This window comes from Lathamus discolor, chromosome 4, assembly GCF_037157495.1.
Source record: "Lathamus discolor isolate bLatDis1 chromosome 4, bLatDis1.hap1, whole genome shotgun sequence".
Taxonomy (NCBI): Eukaryota; Metazoa; Chordata; class Aves; order Psittaciformes; family Psittacidae; genus Lathamus; species Lathamus discolor.
In genome coordinates, this window is record NC_088887.1 from 30,954,904 (window position 1) to 30,965,395 (window position 10,492).

A 10,492-nucleotide genomic window follows, 5' to 3' on the forward strand; every position below is an offset into this window, starting at 1 on the left:
GAAGATTTCCTTGCCTCATTTGCTGCATTACTTGGAAGGTGTGTATAAAAATAATTGAATACAATGGTACAGCAGTGGAAGGGTCCACCCTAGGATAAGTGGGTGTTGTATGGGTCTTAGCTCAAGTCAGGCTTGTTGATGTATATGACTTAAGAGTAGTTAATGGGGTATGTGGGAGCAGCTCTTAATCAGACTTTTGTGTAAATGTCTGGTTTGATAGAGCTGAAGCAGTTGAGATGTTGATTATTCTGTTCACTCTATCCATGGTGTCCATGTCAGCATTGGTGTCACAGCTGTGCAGCATCACATCTGGGAACATAACAATCTCTTGTACCTGTTGCTTTGCCTTTTTTAGGTCTGTATTCCCCACGTATAATGTAAAGACGTGTTATTGCACAGCAGCAAGGAGCAGATGAATTTGGTCCCACTGAAGACTCCGTTTAAAAAATAACTGTAGGAAAGTTCTGGATTTCACGCCTTAAAAGATGTGGTGCTGTACATGGATTTAACCTTTGGTCTTAAGGAAGACTTGTGAAAAAAGATAACTAAGGTCTGTAATGCCCTAATTATGACAGTTCTTGATTTTGAGGTTTCTGTTCTAGTTTAATTCCTTGTTGTTTAAGATGATCTATAGATCTAAAGCTAGTGCAGCAATGTGCTTCTGTTAAATCTGTAAATTTGAATTGGTTTGAGTGTCCTTTGCATGCAGGAATAGATAAGTAGTGATACATTAAAAAGAACAACTAGGAAACACTCTCTCGGAACCTGGTTATTTATGCAGCACTTGAGCTGTCTTGAAGGGGATTAGCCTGTGACTTCTCCTAGCTCTGGCTGCGGGATTTCCTTTTCCTGTAGAATTCTTTCCCTAGAAGTAACTTTGCTTGAAGGTGTTTCTGCGCCTTCCCTGTCACACGAGGGGAGCCCTTAGAAACAGCCACCTGAAGACTTGTAGCCGGCTCCCACGGGAACAATTTCTTTGGATTCTTCCCATTTGTAGTTTTTAAATAGTTGGGACTGGAGGAGCAGGAAGGCCAAGCGCCTGTACCTTGGAAAAGTTGGAATTGCTTCTCCCAGACAAAGGACAGGTTAATGAAATTTTACTCATTGGGACAGGTTAAATAAATAAATCTCGCTGCTCTGCACATGCCCAAGATAATGGTAGGTAGTACTTACTGAACATACCTGTAGGTGGGCAGGCTAATGCCAGAGCTTTTCTAGGGAAGATTCCCTAGTGCCAAGTACGTGTTGGGAGCAGTGCTGTGTTACAGGACTGGGAGCAGTGGGCGCATGCTGCTGAAAGGGCAGGCAAACCTCTGAGTGAAAGCCAACAGTTCAGAGTACCAGGAGGCACTACAGCACACGATAAAGAATTCAGTTGTAGATCTTTGAAGTTGCACAGTTTCAGTGTACCAGACTGTAACTGCAATTCAAGAATGTTTTAAAATGCATGCCAGATGTGAAAATACAAACTGAAACAAATTAGTCTGTTAGCAACAGACAGGCTCTAGTCCACATACCAAAATGGGCATTAGCTCAATTAAAATTGCCTTCTCAAAGAGGCAACTGCAGAACTCGTTTTCCCTGTTGCTTTCAGTAACTTGTCCCGTGTGCTAACACATACTCTGTAGGCCCGTTCCTCAAGCACAGACTGGGAAGATGCTGCCCATTTCAGAACTGGATGGTGGGCTCTGAGGTCAGGAACACCTCTCAAAGAGGCTTACCTCTGGGACAACAGGGAAGCTCGAGAGACCTGGATGAAGCCTCCTGTTGCTGTTTTAGAGTCCCTGGTCAATTCTGAGGTGGTAAGCAGAACGGCACCATAGTGAAGATAAGCACGGCCTTTTCTGTGCAAAGTACTGGTTGAATTCAAAATGTTGGAGTGCACAAGCACAATGGTGTGTTCTACAAACTGCTCTTCACATTTAGTGTTTTCTGCTGATCACCTAATAGCTGTGTAAAAAGTGACATACACGCCTCATAAATAACAGCTCTCATTTGAAGTGAAGCAGACTGAATTCAACCTGTTCATACGCTACTATTGCTAGGAACATAGATCAGCAGCCCCCTTCTGTCTCTCTGTTCTCTCACAGGTGCCACAACTATTTACTCCTCTAACTTGTTTGTACAAGTGGCTCTTTAAAAGCCTAGTTAGCTTTAATGTGAGTGTGGGTATGGGAATACCAGCTAGCTATGCCCAGCAGTTCTGAGGAATCAAAACCTTTTAATCCAGTCCTGCTGCAGCTAGAACACTGCTGTGTCCATCCAGCTTTCCTGTGTCTTTGTGGAGTTGAGAGCAGACTCTAAAGCAAGAGGTGCAACATACCAAGGTGCAGCTACTGAGCTCCTGGCAAGGTGCTGTGAACAGTCCTGGAAGGAGGGGAGGAAGGTTGTGCCAAGAATTCCACATGTTCAAAATGGTTACGCAGAGCAGTTGCAACACACCTGCATGACATGAGGAATACAGACCTGGACACAAGTCAGACCAATAAAACTTAATCATGTTTTATCTAGTTTTATTTAAAAAAGGCTTTCTAAAATACAAAAGCAAATGTCCAAGGCCTTTTCATTCATTTCCTTTAGAAGTCCTTTGAAGTGTTTTATGCGATAGTTGTCTGTGTTGTGCAACTAGATCGTATCCCTACTGGTACCACATGGGTGCTGCCTTTGTAGATGCACGTGAACGAAATACAGCAACTGCACGCTTGAGAGCATTCTCTCCCATTAAATGGGACTAGCATACCTAGGACTTCCAGGTATAAGCATAATCCTTCATTTCCAGAAATCGGATGGAAGATTTTCTCAATGTTGGACGCTGACTCAGTTGATCCAAAGTCTTGGGATGCAGTCCACACGTAGGAAGATCTTTATGTACCGTTTCCTGTGGGAATTTTATGTGAAGAGGAGGGACACGGCATAGGTATTTCTGTTTGAAGTACCTGCAGTTCTAAATGTTCATTTGTGTACCTCTGGGGAACTCCAGAAAAGCTGATTTCCTGGATTATTCCATTTCTAAAGGAGGGACAAACCTGGAGGACTGCCAGGTGGTGATCACAAGTAGCTGGGTGTAAACCCATGTGTTAAGGGGAAGTTTTATGTCACTCTGTGTCCTACAGTTTGCAATAAAGATACTGCTCCTAACAGGAAAGACTGTCCGTGCTAGTTTCCTTACCTCATTCAAGGCAGGGTGCGTGTCGTCAAGATCAGTGTTAAACACAGCAGTCGGCTCATGCGTATAAAATACACCAGAGAATGCTCCCCTCTGGGCAGCCTTGAGCAGCATGGTCAGTGCATGCAGAGAATGAGGCATGATGGGGCCCACGATCTCCAGGCTGAATATGTTCTCATATGCCAACTGAACCCTGGCTTTGGCGTTAATACTTCGAGCCTGAGGACAAAACCATGTAGGATTAGTTCTTGACACATCAAATCAAGCCCTAATTTTAATTTATTTCAATACTGCAATGCTACAGTCCATTAAAGGTTCAAAATACTTCTCAGTATTGTCAACTTACTGTTCAATACATGAGCATGAGGTGTTTACTGTCTAAGAACTCCTAAAACGCACTGACTGATATGCAGGAATGCTATACAGCATTAAGTTAACTGCTGAAGAACAGGGAGAACTCTCTGGTGGGCGAAGACTGCACGATCTCTATTAATAGCATCTCCTTTAGTACCCACCACCTCCTTATAGTAACAGCTGGTGAGCCATGGTTTAGAGGCTCCCTCCATGCAAGCGATATCTCCCATAGCTGGAGAACCCATAAGGTCTCAGGAGAACATTTTAAGAACTATTTTAGTATCTGAGAAGTCTGTTTAACCCCTTACTTATCAGGGTATGAAGAACAGAAACTTGGGTATTTCAGTTTAGCAGCACAGATCGATGTGGACAAAGACTTAGGAGGCAGTCTGTATTGCAGCCAAAATGCTCACTTGGGTTGTAGCAACACAAATTACTCTGCAGTACCTGAGGGAAACTATACAAAGCCAGTATCTGATCTACTGGGTGAAGAAACAACTTGCTTTATTAGAAAATAGAGACAGTGGTGTGACTTACTTTGAGCGTTTGCATTGTTCCACCCCGGAAAGCAACAGGGGACAGCAAAGTCGGCGGAAGCCCTGCCTGTGGGCCTGCCACAGCCACCAGGCTCTTACAGTTTATCAGGAAGTTCAGCAAGGTGAATGTGTTTGTTCCTTTCACCAGTGCAAGGGATTGGGGCTTGTGATCCATCTGCACCTCATGATTATCCTTACGACTGTATTGACTGAAGTCAAAGGAAAACCATGAGGAATTGAAAAGCATCAATGAACCCAATTTAGAACTGGAGGCAGCACAGCTCCAGAAGATGCCCCTCTGACCAGTCAAGTCAGTTAAAACAAAGAAAACCCACCAAGCTTCACAGTGATCCAGATTTGTGCTTCAGATATTAAACAGCATCTTAAGCCAGGCTTCTGATTTCACTATTAAAACCTCAGGTGCTCCCCACGTGCAAACGGAACCAGAAGACAACAGAGTTCATTGGTCCCTCTGAAACACCTACAGGTTCTCAGCAAAAGCTGTCCCGGTCTATACCTCTGTCCCTGCTATGCCACACTACTTCCAAGTGTAAATTCAGCATACGTGAACAGACACCCTTTTCTTTCACACTGCCTTTTCCCTCAAGAAGAAAAGCATCTAGAAATACCTGTCATAAAGAAACAAAAAAGACATGCACAGTCCCTGGCTAAGCAGTAATATGAGGATTGGTATTTGGAAATAAGCTTTCAAAAGCTTTTACAAAACTCAACTCTATACCACAGAAAGAGAACATCTGTACGGTTTTCCACTGTCATACACAGTGATGTGCACAGAAAGGATACAGTTTAATAGAAATAGCATCTGGTTTCTTAACCTTGTCTTGGACTCCCATCTCCTCAAGCCAAGAGAAACTTTCTTCATCATCATCATCGCTTGGAGCTGGCTCTCTGGGAAACACAGAATCAGTGTTAGGTGGGCAACACTTCATATGAAGGTTTCCAAACAGAACATTGAGGATTCTGTAGATACCCTTGAATTCTAGCATTGTGGAAGACCTCATATATGTAATACATACTCTCCACCTTCCACGCTGTTGTCCACTTCGAGGCTGTTAGCACCTTCTGTTTCCAAATTCACTTCAGAGTTTTTCTGTTTCTTGCTTTTACTTTCTTCTACCAAGGGTAAAGAAAACTCTATGCCTTGAACAGAGGAGCAGAGCAAGCAATGAATGGTTCTATGCTGCAGCCAATGCACTTTATCAGTTATTCAAATCCTAGTTGGACCCGTTTCACCTCACCTTCATTTCTCATGGCTTCCCTCAAACCTCTAGTTGTGGGGGAAATTGCAGCTGTGATGACATCACTTCCCGCAAGACCGGCTGCACGGAACAGGACAGTAAACTGGTAGGTACATACGTAGAAGTAGGGACACAGTTTGGCTTTGAGCAGATTGTACAGAGAGGTAAAGCTGACAGACCTGCATCAGAAGGAAAGGTTTATGTGACTGAAGGTAATCCTTGGCTGTTGACATACCCAACTGGGTCTGGCTGGGTGTTAGTGGGTGTACTTGGCACAGGTTTGGCTGGGTGTTGGTGGGTGTACTTGGCACAGGTCTGGCTGGGTGTTAGTGGGTGTACTTTGCACGGGTTTGGCTGGGTGTTGGTGGGTGTACTTGGCACAGGTCTGGCTGGGTGTTGGTGGGTGTACTTGGCACAGGTCTGGCTGGGTGTTGGTGGGTGTACTTGGCACAGGTCTGGCTGGGTGTTGGTGGGTGTACTTGGCACAGGTCTGGCTGGGTGTTGGTGCGTGTATTTGGCACAGGTCTGGCTGGGTGTTGGTGAGTGTACTTGGCACAGGTTTGGCTGGGTGTTGGTGGGTGTACTTTGCATGGGTTTGAGAGCAGTCTGAACGATTGGCCAGATCTTCAAATGTGCTCAGCATCTGGGAAGCTGTGCTCCTCCAAAACACAGCCTGTTTGCAGGCACTGTGCTCTTCCAGCACACGTGCTTTCTAGCACATGGGTTTGCAGGAAGCCTCAGAGGCAACCTGGATGTATGGAATACTACCCAGATTAAAAACTAGGATCAGAAAGGAGCATTTAACACAAGAAGGTAGCGTTAGTCTTCTATTTCTTTCACCTGATCCTCAAAATAATTTGTATTCTAGAAGGAAAAAAATAAATTTAAAAGCTTTCTAACAAAAATGGAAAGAAATTGTACATTAATTAAAATCTCAGTATCTGAATCTTACTAAATACAGTGTTTGATTCCACTTACCAGTCACTCATCAGCACTTGTTGCAAGTCTTCATCCTGTGACCAAGGACTGGCCTTTCCGACTATTTTCCTATCTGCCCCAATGCGAGGGAACAGCTGCAGCCATGGCAGTGAAGGGTGAAGCCAGTAAACGAGGCTTTGCTGAAAGGCACAACGCAGTTCTGTCGACAGCTTTGGTTCCTAGGTGTCAAAAAGTATTTGGTGAGGACAGTAATGCTTCACTTCAGGCAGTGTTGCAAGTGAAGGATTAAAGAAATATTACATTAGATAGTAAAACAGAAAAATCCCGGGCTTGTGAATAAGGCAGACTGAAGAAAGATAGACAGCAATTGGCAAGTGCTCCACAGTTTAAGATTTACCTTAATCTCTAAGTGGTCATTTAAGACCACTCACTTACTACTGCTTGCTGCTGTAGGTACAAACTACGGGTGGAATTAGGTTAGTAAGTAGGCCTTATTCTTAATGTAAGATGAAAATAAAAAAGAATCAAGCCTTCACTGCCAGGACATTTACAGAAAGGTGCAAAGGTACAGCCTCCTTTATAAAGCTGGAGCTTCAAGCTACCCTCTTATATATTACCTGTAAGCTCTGTGGCAAGTTTGTTTCTATAGCTCTACAATGCTGAGCAAATCCTTGAGCTTCCTCCTGTGCTTTTAAGTGTTCCGTCCAGGTAAAAGGTTGTGAAGACATAAATAGAAGTCGCGTTTTAATACTCCAGTCTGCAGGAAATTCACGTTTTGGTGAGGAGGGGACTTCGGGTACAGCAGCAGGTGAATGAAGGTCCTTATAAAACAGAAATAGCATCAGTTAACCCCTAGAAAACAAACAAAAAAACTAAAACCAAACAACCACCACCAAACAAGAAACCAACCTATGTGGCTACCTATTTATATTTTAGCATCGTTAGGTCTCCTCTCTTGTGCATTTAATATACCTTTCCTGGCAGGCAGACCAGATACTGGACTGCAGCTATCACACGGTACATCTTCAAGTTTAGTAGCCTATAAAAAGACATATTAAACCTGCCATCTCCTGTTTTTGTCCAATTCAGTGCACAGCAGGAATCATAGACCAGTTTGGGCTGGAAGGGACATTAAAGGTCATTTAGTTCCAACCCCATGCCATAGGCACAGACACCTTCCACAAGACCAGGTTGCTCAAAGTCCCATCCAGCCTGGCTTTGAACACTGCGAGGGATGGGGCAGTCACAGCTTCCAAATGCCTGACTCCTTTTGTTCCTAAGGAAATACTTATGTTAATTTAAGACACATACTTCAAACAGAAATCCTGTCTGAAAAAGTGTTTTTAAGTTACTCAGAGTTTCACTGCTCACAGGAGAACCAAAGTCACAGTTTATACTCAATTGACTATTTTAGTCAGTAACAGATTCTGCTACAAATACAGCATTATATTGCTTATAAAAATGCAAAAGTAGGTTTTCAGTCACAGGAGTCTTTCCACAAGTTACAAACTAGGAACAGATAAAAGGATGAAGGACTTAAAAAAAAAAACCTCTACAACTTAGCCTGAAGTTTATGAAGACAAGAATTTCCGTGCCAAACCAGTTAAATTTCATCCTCTCTTGGTGACTGTAGTGTCGGACGCTTTTCCTAGAGGATACAGGAAACCCCACTGGGGAGCTCTAGGACAATTTGTTCTCTTTGAGAGGTCATTTTTCTGTTCTGCTAAGTTAGTCTGAACTCCAGTTTCTGAAACTATAACAATGTTAGACATTGCCTGCTCAAAACTGTCTCTCAAAGACCGGTTCTTAAGTACTCTCGTGTGTGCTGAGTGAAGTTGTTTGTTCCCTTTCTGCAGCTGAATAACAGACTGCAGGAGATGCATCACCTTGAAGAACACACTTAATCTCAACAAAATACAGAACTAAGGAACAGGAGAATTATGGTGAACATGGTAATAAAACTGGGAGAAGACAACAACCTCTGCCAACTGGAACTACAACAGTGATGTCAGGCTGGCTTTAGACTGTTACCGGAACAGCAAATGTCAAGGCAATTTAAGGCAATTTCTTGAACACTGACATTTTAGTACATCACTTTATGCAGAGATGGGCCATCAAATATTGAATTAAACAATTTCAGCTATTTCTGTGAACTGAGAACAGCTAAAAACCATTTCAGAAGCGGTACGTGCCGTTTCATACATCGGTTAGGGTGAGGATGTCAGCTCTTTCATGGGGCTCCGCTCTCCTGGTGGGCTTATCTTCAGAAACGGGCTCTAAAAGCTGAATGGGAAAGACGCGTCAGCTGCAGCACAAAGTCAGAACCAGGTAATGTACGGAACCGCCCCCCTCCCCGCAGTGAGACTCCCGGAGGGGTGCCAAGCACGTACAGGCTGCAAACACCCACCCTCGGTGCGACCGAAAGGCGCCTCCCCAGAGCAGTGCAATGGCTCGGTCTGCTCTGTGCACAGAGCCGGCGAAGCCCCAGGCTCGGACTGCCTTGCCCCGGAGGAGCGGGCTCCTAGTTCCGCGGCCGGCTGAGGGCCTTTCCCCCCGGCCCCACAGAGAATGCCCGGTGCCCGCAGGCCGGGCCCTACCTGCCAGAAGGGCGCTGCCGAGGGGTTCCCGTCTGCCGGTGGCCCCCAGGCCCGCTCCAGCGGCTGCGGGGTGCCGGCCGCCCGGGGCGCGTTGTCCAGGCTGGAGAACGGGTTGCGGCGGGCGGGTGCGGAAGCGCCCCGCGGGGCCGCTCCGCATGGCGGGGGAGCGGCTGCGGCGGCGGCCGGGGGCTCGCTGCTCCGCAGCCGTTTGCGTTTCAGCCTCAGCACGGCCGGTGGCTTCTTGAAGCCGGGCGAGTAGCCGGGCACGGTGTGCGCCGCCATGGCCGCGCGGCGCGCCCGGGCGGGAGCCGCTGTCCCGGCTTGGCGCCAAAAGGGGCGAGCTCCGCCCCCCGGCGGTACTGAGGTAACTGGGCGCCCGCCGCCATGTTCTCCGCCCCCCGGTAACACCGCGGCCCTGCCGTGCTCCCTTCGCCCCACTTCGGCCGGGGAACAGTAAAAGCGTTACTGCTAAAAACCGTGAGCGCGTTTCCGAGCCCACGCCGAGCCCAGCCCGAATGCCTCTCCAGTCAGGGAGTGAGGAGATTGCCACAGAGCGCCAGGACAAAAATCACCTGTGCGGATGCTGGATCGCAGCTTCCATTGTGAAAGGTGAGGCTGCACGCACCCCGTACAGAACACTAGTTCTGACGGTGAACCATGGCACTGGCGAGGGCACGCGCTGCGCTATCTTACTTCAGACTATATTGGAGAAAGGCACCCATGCCCTCGCCACATATAAAGGCAGTAGCTTTCAGCCCATGCTGGGCAGATGATCTTTTCTTTCCACAATACAACTCTGAAGGCCATTAAATAAACTAATGCTGGATTATTGATATAATCCAGACACAAAGCTGGTTTTGAAGACACATGGATGCCCTTAACGGCAGTCTGTGTCTCACTGAACATCATCTGGGACCGCCAAAGCCAAAGCATCATTGGCATAACCTGGGCAAAAGCCTGAGCCGGCACAGCTCCTGGCATGCCTCTCACCATTATCAGCACCATAGGAGACCGTGGGCAGCTTCACAGGGCTGTCAGCCATGAAGCACATGCCATTTTCTTGTCAAAGCTACAAAGGAACCTGGCAGCCTTTGTCCCCCGAGTTGGGGAGCCTTGTTGTCACCCTCAGAACAACTTCCTGCTTTCTTCTGTCAAGGGATGTGTGAAAGAGGAAGCAGTTTCTTAGGAAGCCTCGTGAACCCTCTTGTTCAAGCACACACACTCTAGAGGTAGCATTATTAAAAAGCGTAAGAAAATGCTGACACACCTCAGCCAGCTAAGCTAAATGAACCAACAGGCAGTTTAACACCCAAAGTACGAGACATTTGCTTCATAACCTGATCCGGCTGAAACACTAAGACCACTTCAGAAACAGCTGGCCTTAGTCCATCATATGCAGAGTTCAAAAGACATTTATGTATATAGTTAGGAGCAACTTATCTACTGACAAAAGATCCAACAAAATATAAACTATAAAAATATTTCCCCTGCAGTTTTATCCTGTTTTATTAAACCTTATTTTTAACTCTTATTTTTGCTTCCTCTGGTCTACTTTATTTTGCAAACTATTTTTTATTACTTATTTTTTTATTATTATTTTGCAAACTATTTTATAGTTTTACTATATATGCAAAAATGAAC

General features: G+C 45.7%; 2 protein-coding genes across 7 annotated transcripts in view; one reads left to right on the forward strand and one right to left on the reverse strand.

The window, feature by feature from the left end:
• The window catches only part of SON (SON DNA and RNA binding protein), a 43,378-nt gene extending 40,233 nt beyond the window's left edge, over window positions 1-3,145 (forward strand). For 2 of the 5 annotated variants that reach the window (XM_065676858.1, XM_065676860.1), the window contains exon 13: window positions 356-3,145. In XM_065676858.1, coding sequence (XP_065532930.1) covers window positions 356-381 — 26 coding nt within the window. In that variant the 3' untranslated portion in view covers window positions 382-3,145. The remainder of the gene's footprint in view (window positions 1-355) is intronic. The other 3 variants (XR_010612203.1, XR_010612202.1, XR_010612204.1) reach the window with 3 other exon arrangements.
• DONSON (DNA replication fork stabilization factor DONSON) lies at window positions 2,497-9,241 on the reverse strand. 2 transcript variants are annotated; one of them, XM_065676876.1, is made up of 10 exons: window positions 8,852-9,183; window positions 8,457-8,537; window positions 6,872-7,075; window positions 6,294-6,472; window positions 5,316-5,494; window positions 5,094-5,217; window positions 4,861-4,965; window positions 4,058-4,256; window positions 3,170-3,385; window positions 2,497-2,878 (listed from the first exon to the last, which is right to left on the reverse strand). In XM_065676876.1, the coding sequence occupies exons 1-10, from the start codon at window positions 9,131-9,133 to the stop codon at window positions 2,741-2,743; spliced, it is 1,707 nt and encodes a 568-aa protein (XP_065532948.1). In that variant the 5' UTR covers window positions 9,134-9,183; the 3' UTR covers window positions 2,497-2,740. The 2 variants fall into 2 exon arrangements, with proteins under 2 accessions (XP_065532948.1, XP_065532949.1); XM_065676877.1 differs by having other exon boundaries at window positions 2,840-3,385; window positions 8,852-9,241.
• Between the last annotated feature and the right edge of the window lie 1,251 nt (window positions 9,242-10,492).

Coding starts and splice junctions, on each gene's coding strand:
- DONSON (XM_065676877.1), bottom strand. CDS start 9,133: ATGGCGGCGCACACCGTGCCCGGCTACTCGCCCGGCTTCAAGAAGCCA. Junction 8,538..8,851: donor CGGCAGCGCCCTTCTGGCAG/GTAGGGCCCGGC, acceptor TTTCCCATTCAG/CTTTTAGAGCCCGTTTCTGA. Junction 7,076..8,456: donor ACATCCTCACCCTAACCGAT/GTATGAAACGGC, acceptor CTGTTTTATAAG/GACCTTCATTCACCTGCTGC.